Below are 17,756 nucleotides of genomic sequence, written 5' to 3'. Positions count from 1 at the left end.
CACTGGAATGGCTATAATTAAAAAAAAAAAAAAACAAACAGCAAGAGTTGGCAAGGATGTGGAGAAAGTGAAATCTTTGCGTTGTTGATGTAGCCCATTGAAATATTGCCTAGCACTTTTTTTGAGCCAAAGTTAAAAAGCAAATCAAAGAGAAATGAAATTGTAAGTCCACACAGATGTGTATACTTAGCAGCATGTGTATTCTTAGCAGCACTATTTATAACATTCAAAACTCAGAAATAATCTTGTATTGGTTTGCTAGGGCTTCTGTAACAAAGTACCTTAAATAACAGAAATTGATTGGCTCACAGTTCTGGAGACCTGAAGTCTGAGATGGAGGGGTCAGCAGGATTGGTTCCTTCTGGGCTTTGAGAGAGAATTTGTCTCATGCCCCTCCCCTAGCTTCTGGCAATGTTGGGTTTCCCTTGGCTTTGTAGAAGCATCATCCTATCTCGGCCTTCATCTTCACGTGGTGTTCTCTCTGCCTGTGTCCAAATTTCCTTTTTATAAGGTCACTAATCGTACTGGATAAGGGGTCCACCCTATTCCAGCATGATCTTATAGTAACCAATTTCAAAAATCCAATTTCCAAACTAGGTGACATTTCATGGGGGTTAGAGACTTAGCAGCAGCAGCAGGACTTCAACATATGTATTTTGGAGGTTCACAATTCAACAACACGTAACAAATCCAAATGTCCACCAATGTGTGACTGGAAAACAATTTATGGTGTTTCCATGCCACGGAATACTCTTTAGACATAAAAAGGAACAAACTACCAACAGATGCTACAACCAAGATTAAGCTCTGAACATTATGCTGATAAGCCAGATGCAAAAGACTACATACTGTTTCCATTTATAAGAAATGTTCAGAAAAAGTAAATTTACAGGGTAAAAAGCAGATTAGTAGTTGCCTAGGGCTTAGAGTGGGAGAAGGGCTTAAGCGAAAACCAGCATGAGGAAACTTGCTGGGCTGAAGGAAATGTTCTAAAACTGCATTTTGGAAAGGGTTGCTAACTACAAAAATTTACTAAAAATACTGCTGAAGTGTATACTTACAATGGGTGAATTTTTTTATAGTACATGAATTATATAGTAATAAGGCTACTTTTTTTTTTTAAGTTAAAAAAAAAACCCCAACAAACCTCTGCAGATGGACCAGCAATCTGAATTTTAACAAGCCTTCTAGCCAGCTCTAAAGTATACTAACATCTGAGGGACTTTCTGGCAGTATAGTTGTTAAGACACCATGCTTCCAGTGCAGGGGCACAAGTTCATCTCTGGTTGTGGAACTAAGATCCCACATGCCATGTGGCACAGCCAAAACAAAAACAAAAACAAAACAGGATATTAACATTTGAGAATCACTGCTCTAAGGAATTTAACCAGATGAACTTGAGAAAACGGCAGTGGTTCCTGTGTGTGTACATGTGTGTGTGCTCGCTTCTGTCCGACTCTTTGTGACCCCATGGACTGTAGCTGAACAGGCTCCTCCGTCCATGGGATTCTCCAGGCAAGAGTACTGGCGTGGGGTGCCATTGCCTTCTCCGAGCAGACAGACTGAAAACCACAATCACAGAAAACTAACCAATCTGATCACATGGACCACAGCCTTGTCTAACTCAATGAAACTCTGAGCCATGCCGTGCAGGGCCACCCTGAGGTTCATATCTGTGTTCAAAAGGATGCATCCACCTCAGCACTTCCAGCTTCCTCAGGCACCCAGATGTACCCTTGTCCTGAATGAAGGTCTTAATCTGGTATCAGTAAGTGGCAGCTCTATCCTGCACTCTGGCATCTGAGCCCCACATCTGGGAGCTACCCTTTGCCCTGCCTCTCCCTCCCCCTGCAGGTTTGGTCAGGCTCTGAGGCTGAAGGTTCCTTTTTCATTCTCTCTCCCCTATTTTCTAGCAGTGGCCTCCGACCAGGACCTTATATCGCTACTCCCAAATAGCCTTTCTGCCCTGTTTCACTTCACTGTCTTCTGATCTACCCACTTGAGTATCCCAGGACCCATCTTACTTATGCACATAACCAAGTCCCTTCCTGATAAAACTCCCCCAGTGGCTCTTTCAGTTGGAACTTACTTTGAACTGCATGTAACAGAAGCCTGGTTATGCTTGTTTAACCAAATATAAGTTTATTTTCCTCGTAGGATAGAACGTGCCAAGGTAAGCAGCCCATTTCCAATGAACGCCATCGACAGTTTCTTATGTAACTTACAGCAATGTCAGGTGCATCTACCGTTTAAATAAACACAATTTGAAGATGTGAAGGTAATCGGGCCCAAGCACACTGTTTTCAAAAATCTCCCAGGTAGTTAGTTCTAAGGTGCAGCAAGGGTCAACAAGCACTGTACCTAACCTAGGGGCCTCTGGCTTACCATTGGGCATTCCTCGTAGCTCAGCTGGTAAAGAATCCACCCGCAATGCAGGAGGTCCCAGTTCAATTCCTGGGTTGGGAAGATCCCCTGGAGAATGGATAGGCTACCCACTCCAGTATTCATGGGCTTCCCTGGTGGCTCAGACAGTAAAAGATTTTGCCTGCAATGCAGGAGACTTGGGTTCGATCCCTGGGTTAGGAGGGCATGGCAACCCACTCCAGTATTCTTGGCTGGAGAATCCCCATGGACAGAGGAGGCTGGCAGGCTGCAGTCCATGGGGTCACAAAGAGTCAGATACAAATGAGCAACTAAGCACATATATAAAGACATATTTTTCATCAGCAAAAACTTTGGTGATAATCCCTTTGTGATGTGTGATGTGAAGCAGATGAAAAGAAAACTACTTATTTACTGAGCACCATGAAGGTGCAAAGGAGGAACTGCCTTAGGATTTCAGGAGAAAAAGAATGATTTTGGGAAAAAGGGAGATGAAATAAAGGAGTGCTGTGCTGTGCTTAGTGGCTCGGTTGTGTCTGACTCTTTGTGACCCTGTGGACTGCAGCCCGCCAGGCTCCTTTGTCCACGGGGATTCTCCAGGCAAGAATACTGGAGTGGGTTGCCATGCCCTCCTCCAGGGGATCTTCCCAATCCAGGGACTGAACCCAGGTCTCCTGAATTGCAGGCAGATTCTTTACTGTTGGAGCCAGGAGGGAAGCCCAAACTAAGTGAGAAAAGGGAGGAATGAATCCTAAAAAAGGAAAAGAGGAAAGGGGTGGAAATGCAAGACTGAACAGCTGGTCTACCTTCTCACTTCTTAACCAAACACTGATTTTCATGCTCAGGAACGCCAGAAGGACACACAGTAAACTGCTGAGTCATCTGGACATGAGGCAATCTGGTCCGAGGCACCCAGTCCTCACCATTCCCTACAAAATTCAAGTCTCTCTGCGTCAGCATGCCTCATCCTGACTGTCAGATGCCAGCCACATTCCCGGGCTCAAGACAACCCAACCTCCTTTTGGATTCCCTTGACTTCTTGGAGATAATGACTCTCAATGGGATTTGAACTTTTCAAAACCACCTGAGTTCTCTGATCACACACATGACCTTTGGGACTAGATTAGCGGGCAGGAGCACCCCAAAGCCATAGAATCATGGAATCTCCAGGTCAAAATGAATAGGCCTGCCCTAACACAGGACAGGGGCAAGGGCATAAAGGGAGGCCTTTGTACCACATGGATCTCCTTCCTACAAAATAAGTTAGGAATGCGTGTCAGACCTTCATCCTTCAGGGACCTGGGAGCTGGGTGACACTGCTTTGTGGCTGCCTTATAGTCTAAATTGCTAGCAGCTCCTCGGTTCAATGGCTAGTCTTTGTTTCTCCATCTTCATGTTTCCTGATCATTAACTCTTTGAAGTCAGTCCAACGTACTGGGTGGGTTTCCCTGGTGGCTCAGTGGTAAAGAATTCATCTGCTAATGCAGGAGATGGGTTCCATCCCTGGGTCGGGAAGATTCCCCAGGAGGAGGGCATGGCAACCCACTCCAGTATTCTTGCCTGGAGAATCCCATGCACAGAGGAACCTGGTGGGCTACAGTCCATGGGGTTGCAGAGTTGGACACGACTGAGTAACTAACACACACACACAACCTTGTTCTAGAAGGAGGGGTAAGACGCTTGTGGGAGCATCTTCTCAGTTCCACACCTCTCCCCAGGGGAAATATGGCCTAAGGAGGAACAGAACAGGGCCCTCTGAAGTGTGGGACTCCGTGCGTGAGGGTAGTTCTAGGAATGAACCTCAGGGGCCCTCGAATCCTGCATGACACAGCCCTAGCACTACCCCAGGCTTTGCCTGCCTATCTCGAAAGAGGAGGAACCCGGATCCCAGCACCATTGCACGTGGGGTAGCTTGTTGGCATGTGAACTGAAATCTGATTCCAACTTCCTGGAAGCCAAAGAAACTTTGGCCTTGGGCAAAGGCCTTTTGGCTGTGATCTGCACATTTATGCAACTTACAGGCTAACTAGAAAATGCTAGTTGAGTACAACAAGCAAAATTACAAATATGTATACTTTCAAGAGGATGATAAAAAAAAAAGTGAACTGTGTATCTGTGACAGATGACGATTTGAGCCCAAAGGTAGAATTAAATAAGTCACGTGCAGCCAACACGTGGCTGAAGTAGTTTCTGCCTTGTTTCACTCTGACCTTGAACTAGGTCTCACTCAGCATTTCACCATCCCCACAACTGTGTGTGTATGTTAAGTCACTTCAGTGTGTCTGACTCTTTGCTGCCCCATGGACTGTAGCAAGCTTGTACCCCACCAAGCTCCTCGGTCCATGGGATTCTCCAGGCAAGAATACTAGAGTGGGTTGCCATGTCCTTCTCCAGGGGAATCTTCACCACCAAGGGGTCTGACCCGGGTCTCTTACATCTCCTGCACTGGCAGGCTTTACCACTAGCGCCACAGCTAAATCCTCCCTACATTAGAAGAAAAGGCAGATTGTGTTGGGAGTTCACTGGGAGACCGGAGGATTTAAACAGAAATCCCTAGCAGCCAGAGCTCTCCTCCCTTAGGTGTGTCCCTCATCGGCCCCTGTCTGGGTCTCCTTGAATCCCTGTTTCTTTTCAGTATACTTTTCCCATCTCCTCTTTTGAGTCAAGTAGGTCCAGCTCTTGCCCTCAACTTGCCTAGTTCACTGGGCATAAAAAAAACACCTGCAGGTCAGAATTTCTCAAATTGCCAACATCAGAGCTCCCTGGGAACAAGGGAGGAAGGTAAATTCCAGGTTTCCACCACAGACCCACTGGGTCAGAAACACAGTAATCTGTGGTTTAACGAGCCTTCTAGATGAGTCAAAAGCGTGCTTCCAGATTAAATTAAACTCAGCTCTGAAAACAGTTCACTCATCTTTGTTACTCAGGCAGCCCGCTGAGGAGGGAAGAGGAAGATTCTTCTCTTGATGCCCCCTGGCAATCCCATGGTTATCAAACTATTTTGCCAAGAAAAGCATGTTTGTGGGGGTGGGGCCAGATGGTGGTGGTGGTGGTGGGGATTCTCCTTCTGAGCCAAACTGTTGCAAACAAATGCACAGTAAAAAGTGAAAGTGTTAGTCACTCAGTCCTGTCCTACTCTTTGCAGACCCCACTGGACTGCAGTTGGCCAGGCTCCTCTCTCCATGGAATTCTCCAAACACGAATATTGGAGTGGGTAGCCCTTCCCTTTTCCAAGGGATCCTTCTCACCCAGGGAGTGAACCCAGGTCTCCTGCATTGCAGACAGATTTTTTACCATCTGAGCCAGGAGAGAAGCAAATGCATAGTCATTGTAAAAAATATATATATATTTTTGAGAGAACATTAGTAAAGTTAAATTTGCATTTCCCAAAGGTATCCACCCACAGTCTCCTGTACATCTTTCTAGAGATTTCTGAGCACACAAGTAAACGTTTATACTTTTAAATAAAAACCCTCAGAAGTGGATTGTGCTGTTAGCTAGTTTCATGAAACGTCTTCCTTGAAGGTTAAGAAATGTATGGAGGTATCATTCACCCATTCTCCCCCTCTCCTTGACTGTTGGGGGCAGCAGACAAAACACAGAGGGATATAGAAATCAATCAGTTGGCTTTTTTTTTTTTTTGCATTTTCGGGTTTGTGGCCTTGCCACACAGGAAATATTCGAAAAGACGTAATTCTGACAACCAAATACGTAAGTCTTATGTGTTTAGGACGAAGAAAACTGCAGAGAAGAAAAGGTGAGACCCGGGACTGAGATCCACCGTCTTTACAGACCCTCGGAAAGCCACAACGCAATTTAAAAAAATGGAAATTATCACAAACACCCAGCATGAGAGTCTCAACTTGTGAAACACAAAGGCGACAACGTCAGGACCAAAGTCAGTTATCACTCACTAACATTTGCGGACAAAGGGACTTCATATCTTCAAGGCGTGCCACGTCCCTGTCCCACTTTCGTGTACTGCAATCCGCAGATCACACCCGTTCGAGGAGAAAGGCTGGGGGGAGTTTTTTTTTTTTTTTTTCCCACGCATCCAGGTTTTACTGCGTGTTTTCACACAGCAACAGGCTAGAGGGGGCCAACAGCTCTTGAGTGACGGGCTCCTCACGCCGCCCCTTGGCTCCGCCCCCCGGTCCGTCAGGGCCCCCCGAGGCCTCCCCGTTGCGGGGGAGCGCGCTGAGAGCGCGGCCGGCGATTGGTTGAGGGCCAGGGTGGGCGGGGCGCGGCGGTCCAGCCCTATAAACGTGCGGCGGCGCGCTTGCCTCGGTTTTGCGTCGGCGTGTGTTCTGCGGCGTTTCCTTGTCTGCTTGGTGGGGGTGTCCCTAGCGGTCCGGGCCGGAGAGCCTTTCCCCCGAGTCATGGCGACGAAGGCCGTCTGCGTGCTCAAGGGTGACGGCCCGGTGCAGGGCACCATCCGCTTCGAGGCAAAGGCAAGGGCTGGCGGGGTCGAGGGGGGAGACCAGCGGCGAGGCCGTGCGCGCCAACCTGTGCCCTGGAGCGGCAGGGCGGCCCTGCCGGGCCTCGTGCCGCCCTCGCCACGCCTCCCTCCCCCGGCGCGCGGTTCGGCGGGTCCGCGGTCCACTCCCCCTCCCGGGCCGCCCCCCGCGCCCCTGCGGCCGCAAAGTGCTGAGTCACCGGGCGAGCCCGGCGGCGGTGCGAGGCGAGGCCTGGGCGGGGGTGCGGGAAGGGAACACCCGGTCGGCCCCTTTGTGTGTGGGGGGGCGGGAAGGCCGACAACCGCGGGCCCGAGAGGGCGGAGAGAAAGCGAGGGAGGAGGAGAACCGGCTGCCGCGGCGCCCCTTCGACGTCCGCAGGCCCCGACGGAGACCTGCCTTGCTTTGAGGAGGCCGTGAGGCTATGCCCCTCCGCCTCCGCCCCCCCCCCCCTTCTCGGCGGGGTCAGTGTCAGGGTCCTGGCATCCTGCGGATTCTTGAGTTGCGCGCCGATTCTTGAGTTGCGCAGTCCAGAGGCCTGACCCGTCCTTGAGATCTCGGGAGTGGCGGGGTGCGGCCGGGCCTTCAGGATTCTCGTGGCATCCGTTATCCCTTTGGGGCTTCCCTTGAAGGTTCGAGTGCTCCAGCTCAGGGCTCTGCAAACCACGCGCACAGTCCGTGCCGGGGTTGGTGTTTGTACAGCCCTCGAGCTGAGTGGTTTTATCTGTTCAGGTCTTTGTAGTTTTGTTTTAATGTTTGTGTTTAAAGGAAAACACGAGTATGCAACAGTGACCCTTTACAGAAAAGTTTGCTGACACACCCTGCCCTAGGTCATGGTCAGGCTCTGTGAGGACAGAGAAAACGGCCCTGGTCAGAGCTCCAAAAAAACCAGAGCTCTAACAGACTCCGTTGTTTGGGGGGTTTTCTAGAGAGCGATAGACTGCCGAGCGGGTGCACGGCAGACTCAGATTCACTGCGTGGGTGCAAAGTCGCTTTAGTCGTGTCCGACTCTTTGCGACCCCATGGACTGTACTCCGTTAGGATCCTCTGTCCATGGGACTCTCCAGGCAAAAGGAACTGGAATGGGTTGACGTTTCCTCCTCCAGGGGATCTTCCCAGTCCAGGGATCAATCCAGCTCTCCTGAATTGCAGGCAGATTCTTTACCCGCTGAGCCATCAGGGAAGCCCCAGAGTCACTGGCTGAGCTTTTTAAAATAGACATTCCAGGGCTCAACTCAGGATCGATTACGTCAGAACCTGGTGCGGTGCAGTCTGAGATTTGCAGTTTTTAAAGCCTCCAAAGTGGTTCTTAACAGTGCATGGAGGATTGAGAATTCGAGGAGGCCTAGAGTATTTCCTTTGCACCGAATTGTCATTTCTGTGCTTGGAGCATTCCTGTAAACAAATTTTCAGTCAGGTGACTTTGAAATTTCTTTACAGGTAGGCCTGTTACTGAGAGGGTATTGGACAAACCTCTGCACAAATCATGTAAAATAAAGTGTACAGAAACACTCAGTGATCATACTGAAGCACAGATGTTGTGAGGAGTGTGAAACATCTTTTCACAGATGTTGTGAAAAGACTGTCCCAGATCTTAGGTTGCCAGTGGGTGGAAGATTGTGTTGGCTTGTTAATATTGAGGGAATATTTAAGGTACCAGTGAGATTTACAGTGGTTTATGGAAACATGAAAGGATATGCAAAGTGTTATATGTGAGATTTATACAAGGAAAACAAATATTTGAGCTTAATTTTTTTCCTTTTGGTGGTTTCCAAATTTTCCGAAAAGGCTTTTTGACATTAGACTAAGTTTTCCTCTTTTCTTTTGCCAGACTCTGTTTTGTCTCTCCTCTTGCCTCCATTGCTCTGCTGCTGCTGAGTCGCTTCAGTCGTGTTCGACTCTGTGCGACCCCAGAGACGGCAGCCCACCAGGCTCCCCTGTCCCTGGGAGTCTCCAGGCAAGAACACTGGAGTGGTTTGCCATTTCCTTCTCCAGTGCATGAGAGTGAAACGTGAATGTGAAGTCGCTCAGTCGTGTCCGACTCCTAGCGACCCCATGGACTGCTGCCCACCAGGCTCCTCTGTCCATGGGATTTTCCAGGCAAGAGGACTGGAGTGGGGTGTCATTGCCTTCTCCTGCCTCTCCACTAGAGAACCTCAGAAGCCTCTGAGGAGTTCTTTCCCTCCGGCCACTGAGAGCCAGCTCCTGGTGTTACTTAGATTCAGCAGCCAAACTGTGAAACCTGCCGCAGCCCGGGCCCCCTTAGTTTCTGCAGCTTCCCTGAGCAGCTTGTATGGCACCCTCTTCTGGGTTCTGAACCTCCGTTTTGGTGGTGCTCTCTGAACCTGGTAAAAGACCCTTGGGTATGCGGATGTATTAAACTGTCAATAAACCATCAACTGTATTTTTTGGCTTTTTGAGTGTTTAAAATTTTTGGATTAGTTTCCAGTTTTCAAAAATCGGAAATTTTCACCTCTTAGGTCCTAAGTCCTAGCTCATCTTGAAAATCATCTATCTGGAGAAGGCCCCTACTGAGCCTTCGTTAGCCTAGGGTGACACTGCAGCCTGTTTCCCTTCCTCCTGCTTCCCTGACCTGTTTCACCCATTTGAGATAATAGCCCGGGTCCCGCAGGGTGTACCAGGCCGCTTACCCTTGAACTTCTCCTGTTCTGTGTATTACTGGTTGAGTGGGAGTGTGAAAGAGCCTGTGTGTTTGCCTCTCTGTGCTCTTGATAACATGGCATGTTTGGGGGATAACAGTCACATTTGGTTCTTTCCAGAATTTTCCATTAAATTTTGGGTTTTTCTTTATCTAGAGAAATCGTAATGTATCTGTCTTCAAAAAGAAGTACAAGAGGCAGCAGTCGCCACACTACTTTCCAGGAGCGGTGATACCTAGCCAGTGGAAAATCAGATCTTCAAGGCCTGACACCTCTTGTAATTGTCGGCCCTGGCTTTTTAAAAAAACAGAAACACTATCTCATATTCCTGTATGGTGTGGTTGCTGTGTTATGTTTTATTTTAGTTGCTAAGATCTCTCTCTAGCTGTGGAAGGAACTTCTTTGATTTGTCCATGTAGCGTGCAGTACCATTGCCCATCACCTTTGCCGGGATTGCAGTGCGGTTTTCTTTTTTTTTCTTCACCTGTTTGGGTGTTTTATTGTCCCTTCTTTTTGATCTCAGGAGTGGAAAGGTTATCTAGGTTCCAGTGCCTGAAAAGCCTCCAGAAAGCAGTACTTCTGGTTAGATTAGGATCAGCTTCCCAGTGGGAGTGAGGAGGATATTTTTTTGGGTACAAACCAAAAATATCCGTGTGGGAAACTGATAAACGTTCCTCTTCTGGGGAGTGGAGAAGAGGGACCATGGGATAGCATGTTGAGTATTTCCAGCGAACCTTTTTTTTTTTTTTCTTTTTAAGACAAATCTGTGTGTTTAATAATACAGCAGAGTGTCTGCATGAAGAAAGGACTATGCTGAAAAGTGTATGACATGCAAACAGTTGGGTTCACAAGTTTGATAAGTGCACATATACTTAGCCACGCACAAGCACAACCTATTTGAAGTATTTACATAATAAGCAAGAACTTCCTTGCATTACACATGAATGGTTAAGCAGCTACCTGGGGGTTCATTGCTAGAATGTGGTGGGCCTTTCTAGCCAAAAACCTTGGACACAGGTTTTTTGACTCCTGAGTTGATGTTCTTTTCACTTTTCCGGTGAGTGGTAAAGGTAATTCAGTCGTTTTCTTTGCTCAGAAGCATTCGCCCTCTCAAACTTCTCTTTTCTTTGGCTGAAGGGAGATAAAGTCGTCGTAACTGGATCCATTACAGGGCTGACTGAAGGTGATCATGGATTCCACGTCCATCAGTTTGGAGACAATACACAAGGTGGGTGTGGTCCTGGTGATGATCGATTCACAGTCACCTCACCTAGTGGGATAAACCTAGTAGTGTGTGGGTGTGTGTTTAGGTGCTCGGTCATGTCTGACTCTGCACTGTAGCCCTCCAGGCTCCTCTGTCCATGGGATTTTTCAGGCAAGAGTACTAGAGCGGTTGCCATTTCCTCCAGGGGATTTTCCCTACCCAGGGATCGAACCCGTGTCTTCTGTGTCTCCTGCACTGCAGGTGGATTGTCTGCCTGCTGAGCCATCCAGGAAGCCACCTCCACACATTAAAAATTGGCAACAATTTCTTAGAAAGTCGATAGCACTACTCACGTCAGCCTCGGATAAAAGTGACTGACTCAATGAAATGGAAGGGGAATTGATGTTTTTATTTTGTTATTATGGGTTGATTATGTAAGAGTCTCAGATGTTTTTAACAATAGAAAACAGTACTGCTGCTTTCTGACCTTCGTGGCCTTTGGTCCTGGTGAGCTGGGGGTTGAGGGTGGTTGTGACAGGCAGGGCGTACATTTATCATTACCCTGGAAGAACAGCTCCACAGCTCCAACACAAGAGCCTTAGTTGGGACGGGGTGGCAGGGGTGGGGGCCAGTGAGAGACAGACTGATGATAGCCTGTGAACTGTTGGTCCTGTGGATTGAGTTTGATTTTCTCAATTTGGGATCAGAAGCAAGTTAACAAAATTTATGGGTTAAGTTGCTATATTTGAGTAAACTTAGTGTTTCGACCTTCTGTGATGAGAACTTAATTCATTTTGCTGGAACCTGTTTTTAATGACCCATAATTTGGTTCCTTTAAATAGTGATTTAAGGGTCAGATGTGATCCACTTCAACAATATAAAAATTGCTGGGACTAAGAGGTGGTCCAGTGGGTAGGTCTCCCCCTAGTTCCCAACGCAGGGGACCTGGGTTGGATGCCTGGTCAGGGAGAGGAGTCCCCACGTGCAGGCCGCCACCCAGCGGCCACATGCTGCCGCCTAAGGACCCTGTGTGCCTCAACTAGAGATCAGGTGTGCAGCAGCTGAGACCTGGCGCAGCCAAAGGAAAAACATTCCCGCCTCTGTGGTGGGAGGTGACTGCTCTTTGGCTTCGATTTACTCTGCCACACCTTTGTAACCTGCGTGTCGTCTCCCTGAGTGGGGAGGGTGGGGGCTGTTCACAGCCTTTATCCATCCCCGACCCCACCTGACAGCCAGCGAATGAAGGCCCGTGTAAGAGAGCCGCCTCCACAGTTGTGTTCTATGGGAATGCTCTTCAGTGCTCAGGAGTGCCGTTTTTACAGAGTACAGCCTGAAGGCCCAGAGTCGTGCAGGGCAGCAGCCCTTGGATTAGGATGCTGCTTTATATTCCACAAGCACCAAGACCCAGACAGTAGCTGTCTGGCAGTGTGTTGCTGGGGAGACGCGTGTTTTGTCGTGGAGGTATCCTGTCGTCTTCGGAAGTAGGATCATAATCATGGGATTTTAATAGAAGGACCATTGAAGTGCAAGTCGGGGCAGAAGCAGCCAAGCCGAGAATGGTGTTACCTTGACAGGTGTCGCAGTGGTTAGAATTTGTCCCTACTCCCTGCCCTTCGCTGCTGTTGTTACTAGCCCAGAAGTCACTTTGGGGGTCAGTACTTTTCTCCAGTTGAGGCTTTTAGCAATGACCAGTTTCTCTTTTAGAATTTATTTTGGAATTTTGATTCATAATTTAGCTGCCTTTTTTTTTTTTTTTTTGTAAATAGGCTGTACCAGTGCAGGCCCTCACTTTAACCCTCTGTCCAAAAAACACGGTGGGCCAAAGGATGAAGAGAGGTAAGTGACTTTAATTCTTTTTTGAAATATTAGCGCTGGCTTTGGGCAGGGGTGGTCAGTATGGTTTACTACTTGCAGATTGTATGCTAAGATAATTGCACTTCTGTTCTTGAATTTGTTGCTCCACGTAACCCCTTGCCCCTGAGTTCTGGAATGGCATTACTCCCTGGGCTAAGGAATTGACAAATGGGGACACTGCAAACGATTTGGGTTTTGTAGCGTTTATTGAATAAAGAACTAATACAAGAGTCAAAGGGAACTAATACAGGAAATGTCATGAATAACAGTACTGTCAACTACTAGCAAAATTAAAACATGATTGTGAAACACTGGAAACTTTGTAGATAAAAATTTGATGTTGAAAATTCAGTGAGACTCCCCTTGTATGTGTTCGTTTTCTGAAAGCCTTTCAGGAAGATATTAAATCTCAAGGACAAGGATTAATTTACGTTTATATTAAAGGGCAAGGGGCATAACTCTCTTAGCCATGCCAGGTAATAATAGGCATAACTCAGTAACTTAGAGTTTATCCTCTAAGTTTATTTTACCTCTGAAGTTAGGGGTGCACCCCAAGTCTTTCCAGAGCGTTGCTTTATAGACTTGAAGCCTTGCTTGAAGAGCTGTGTGTCTGAAACATCTTGTTACTTGTTTTTAAATTTGTATGTTTTCAAAGTTTTGTCAGTATGGAAAAGTAGATTCTATTTGATACAGACTGTATCACTCTCTGAAGCTACCCTTATATATCTGACACATCCATTTTGAATTTAGCTTATGAACTAAAGTTAGATAGATAGAAATCAGTCCTGATCCCTCTGCTTTTTAAATGTTAGGCATGTTGGAGACCTGGGCAATGTGAAGGCTGACAAAAATGGTGTTGCCATTGTGGATATCGTAGATCCCTTGATCTCACTCTCAGGAGAATATTCCATCATTGGCCGCACGATGGTGGTAAGTTTTCATATGATAAGGATATGCATGAAATTTCTTCTAACACATGATCATGTATGTTTTCATGACTTCACGATTGTTAATCCTGGCTTCTAAGCTTCCATATAAATTGTACTTTTTGTTCAGATTAGGAAAAGCAGTTATTTTGTTGGACAGTTACAGTGAAGGTGATTTAATGATCAAGGTCAGTTAAGACCAGTTTTGCTAAGATGCAGTAATAAAGCAGATTACCTTTGATCATGTTAATTAGATCTGTGTTATGGAAACAGAAGCTGTCTTTATTTGGTTTTCAAATGGCCAGGGTTTCTGTCACTACTGGGTTTCCCCCTCACAGTTAACCACAGCATTTGAAATCTAAAATCTGGGGTGGACCTCGGTACCAATATTCATTCATGTCTGCAGGTTGTTTTCACTTGTTCAACGTGTGGGAGGCCGTTGTCCCATACTGCATCTGGTTCCTACGGAATGCCTCCTGAAGGCTCCCTTTTGCCTGCCCCCAGAGGACAGTTAACTTTCAGTAGACACTTCCTATCAGTTCACCTTTTTATCCTTAGAATTTCCTTTTGTAGTTATGAAGCAGAAAAGTCACTTACCAGTGTTTGATGTGCTATGCTTAGTCGCTCAGCCGTGTCTGACTCTGTGCTACCATTGGACTTGTAGCCTGCCAGGCTATGTCCATGGGATTCTCTGGGCAAGAATACTGGAGTGGATTGCCATGCCCTCCTCCAGGGGATCCTCCCAACCCAGGGATTGCACCGAAGTGTCCTGCATTGCAGGCAGATTCTTTACCATCTGAGCCACCAAGTGGTGGCTTAATGTTTTATGAGCAAAATTTAAAAGGCTACTGCTTGAATATTAAAGATATTTTTAGGGCCTCCCTCATGGCTTAGTTGGTAAAGAATCTGCCTGCAATGCAGGAGACCTGGGTTTGATTCCAGAATCTAGAAGATCCTTTGGAGAAGGGCATGGCAACCCACTCCAGTATTCTCATCTGAATATTCAAGATATTTTTAGGATTCTTACTTATGGGTCTGTAGCTAATTAGGCACAGTTTTTATAAGTTTATATATATTTTTTGGTTCACCTTTCCCCCCAAACCAGTTTGTACTGTGAAAGAATGTCTACCCTGATATTACTAAAATTTCTCATGATAGATTTATTTAGCATGTGGATGCTTTGTAACCTAATTCTATGGGTTTCTCGTGTTTTTTTGAGATAGTACTGCTAACCTCGTGTTTTATTATGTCTGCATCATCAAGAAAAAGCTCAGAATAGTAGCTTCTACTTTTTACTACTAGATTAAATATTTGTGTGCTTTCCTACTAGTAGGATTATTTTAACATGGTATTTTCTAGTATTCAGTGGTTCTTAAGTCTTTTGGGTATTGTTGAGATGGTAATTGCTTGATAGCCTGAGTTAATTTGTTCTTAAAATTTTTTAAAGGTCCATGAAAAACCAGATGACTTGGGCAGAGGTGGAAATGAAGAAAGTACAAAGACTGGAAACGCTGGAAGTCGTTTGGCCTGTGGTGTAATTGGAATTGCCCCGTAAACATTCCCTGGGACATGGTCTGAGTCCTAGTAACTCGTGTTATCTTGCTAGTTGTAGAAATTTAACTTGATAAGCATTTAACACTGTAAACTTAAAAAGTGTAATTTGTGTGACTTTTTAAAAATTGCTTTAAGTACCTGTAATGAGAACTGACTTATGATCACTTGAAAGATTTGTATTATTTTATAAAACTCATACGCAATTAAAATGTCTGTTTCATTGATCTCTATATTTTGCCAGACTTAATCACATGTATATTATTTGTCTGAATTTCGATTCTCTCAAGCCTGCAATAAACATTCTCTGTGGCACTGTATTTTGAGCCTGTTGAAGTATTTAAATTGAAATTCTAAATTAACTTGATATTCATACATAGAGCGTGAATGGAAGAGATTTAGTGATACGTTGATGGGTATTAACTATCTTAGAACTTTTTTGGAAAGTGTTTTTAAATGCGATCATTAAAATGTTAAAATTTTAGCAACTGGTATATTTAGCTAAGACTAAGCTGAATTTTAATCTCAAATAGGCCATTCTTTGTTAGCTTTAGGGACGTTAAGGTGGTAACTTTATTTTAAAAAGTAGCTGTTAACAATTTGAGAGAGCCCTTTTGATAACTTAGTGAAATTGTAAATGGCAAGTTACAGCCTTAGCGAAGAGTAAGATTAATTTACCTACCTGTCAAAATGGCACATACTCCATTTTTATAGACCCATGACCATGAAATTAAAAGACGCTTACTCCTTGGAAGAAAAGTTATGACCAACCTAGATAGCATATTCAAAAGCAGAGACATTACTTTGCCGACTAAGGTCCGTCTAATCAAGGCTATGGTTTTTCCAGTAGTCGTGTATGAATGTGAGAGTTGGACTGTGAAGAAGGCTGAGCACCTAAGAATTGATGCTTTTTAAGTGTGGTGTTGGAGAAGACTCTTTAGAGTCCCTTGGACTGCAGGGAGATCCAACCAGTCCATTCTAAAGGAGATCAGCCCTGGGATTTCTTTGGAAGGAATGATGCTGAAGCTGAAACTCCAGTACTTTGGCCACCTCATGCGAAGAGTTGACTCATTGGAAAAGACTCTGATGCTGGGAGGGATTGGGGGCAGGAGGAGAAGGGGATGACACAGGGTGAGATGGCTGGATGGCATCACCAACTCAATGGACATGAGTTTGAGTGAACTCTGGGAGATGGTGATGGACGGGGAGGCCTGGCCTGTTGCGATTGATTCATGGGGTCGCAAAGAGTCGGACGCGACTGAACTGAACTGACCACTTAGTTTTATTTTTTTTAACAGTAGAGTTTGGCACAACCTGCTTTCACATATGCCCTTTAAAGAAATACATTATACCCACTGTAAGGTGGAAGCAAAGAAATGACTTGGTTGTGGGTTCTGCCTGTTTAAATACAAGAATTTCTACACCCAGTTAGTAATTCAAGTCTGTTTCTCTAAACACGTATGCCTATAGAAGAATGCTTTAAAACGAAGTGTTGATCTTAACGCAGGTTTGACTGTGGGTTATAGTTTATTAATTGAAACTTGTAGGATAGTTGACAGAGAAGCCAGAAATAAGCAACTGTTTGGTTGGACTTTAGCAAGTGAAGATCACTTGGAGAGGAAAAGCTAATTTAGAAAAATAAATGTAGTGTATTCAAAGTTTTAAGTTGGTGATAACAGTATGCTCACAAATTAACAGTTAAGATGACCATCAGGTAGGAACTTAAAAACCAACACTAACATTTCATAAGGTACAGTTTGTTACATAAATGGACTTGCTTGTGTACTTTAAAGCCTCAAATGTAATTACTACCACTTAATACTTCTGGGGTTTTGTCATGAGCAAATAGGGTGACCTTAATACTTTCGATTGGAAATACTGGACTGTTTCCTTGAAACCCGAACACTAATCAGATGTGTATTTCCAGAAGCAGTTTCAGCTAGGACTTTTAAACTCAGTGGGCCAACATACACCAGGGTAAGCTTGTAACTCAAGTCTACATATGTGAAACAGGATTTTCTCTTGTTTTCCAAAGGTTGCCCTACGTACATTTTCCCCCACCACCCATTAAGGATCTTGCTGCAGAAAACTCAAAACCAAATCAGCTTTGCCTCGGGATGAGAGTAAAGAATCTGTTCAGCACACAAACTAGGAGTTTAGATACATAATTTAAGGAGAAAAGAGCTTCAAGGCCACAAATACTTGGGTTAACGGCTGGTCTTTTCCTTGGCACTAGCTCAGCTTTATGTAACCGCTTCTCTAGTACTTCAGGTACAGGTTTGATTTCCCCTTGAATGTCTTCATGTAATAGTTCTGGGATAACTCACAACTGTTTTTCCTAGTTAACCCAATTATTTTAAAGAAGAGCGAGTACTTTGCAGGGGTGAAAAGCTCAGTTTACCTCTGCTCAGCAGGGGAAAAGAGGGGCAACAGGCAAGGCTTATAGAAACAGTGGGGGCTGCATATAAGTTCTTAAACAGATGAGACAAAAAGCTTTTAAAGCTGCAGACACTAACCTTGATTTTCTTTAACCTTTTTGAAAAATTTAATGGGATGAAAAGAAAAACCAGCCTTCTAAAGAAGTAATACCCAGGCAATAATTTATAGTACAATTGGTAATGTTGGGGTCCAATGTTCCCTTAGCAAAGAATTTATCAATTATTTAGGGCAACATTTACCACAAAGCCACTGGGTGGGGGGCGGGGAGGGGGAGAACACCTTGATT

General features: G+C 45.4%; 1 protein-coding gene across 1 annotated transcript; it reads left to right on the top strand.

The window, feature by feature from the left end:
• Positions 1-6,464: 6,464 nt before the first annotated feature.
• SOD1 (superoxide dismutase 1) lies at positions 6,465-15,351 on the top strand. Its single transcript, XM_069549508.1, has 5 exons — positions 6,465-6,833; positions 10,634-10,724; positions 12,467-12,536; positions 13,367-13,484; positions 14,928-15,351. The coding sequence occupies exons 1-5, from the start codon at positions 6,762-6,764 to the stop codon at positions 15,033-15,035; spliced, it is 459 nt and encodes a 152-aa protein (XP_069405609.1). The 5' UTR covers positions 6,465-6,761; the 3' UTR covers positions 15,036-15,351.
• The last annotated feature ends 2,405 nt before the right edge of the window (positions 15,352-17,756 follow it).

The sequence above is a fragment of the Ovis canadensis genome, chromosome 1 (assembly GCF_042477335.2).
Source record: "Ovis canadensis isolate MfBH-ARS-UI-01 breed Bighorn chromosome 1, ARS-UI_OviCan_v2, whole genome shotgun sequence".
Lineage (NCBI taxonomy): Eukaryota > Metazoa > Chordata > Mammalia > Artiodactyla > Bovidae > Ovis > Ovis canadensis.
This window is presented reverse-complemented; position numbering and strand designations above follow the sequence as displayed.

What these genes read in the sequence shown, in the direction of transcription:
- SOD1 (XM_069549508.1), top strand. Translation starts at nt 6,762, where the DNA reads ATGGCGACGAAGGCCGTCTGCGTGCTCAAGGGTGACGGCCCGGTGCAG. An exon ending in CCATCCGCTTCGAGGCAAAG is followed by an intron (nt 6,834 to 10,633) that starts GCAAGGGCTGGC and finishes CTTTGGCTGAAG; the next exon opens with GGAGATAAAGTCGTCGTAAC. An exon ending in TCATTGGCCGCACGATGGTG is followed by an intron (nt 13,485 to 14,927) that starts GTAAGTTTTCAT and finishes AATTTTTTAAAG; the next exon opens with GTCCATGAAAAACCAGATGA.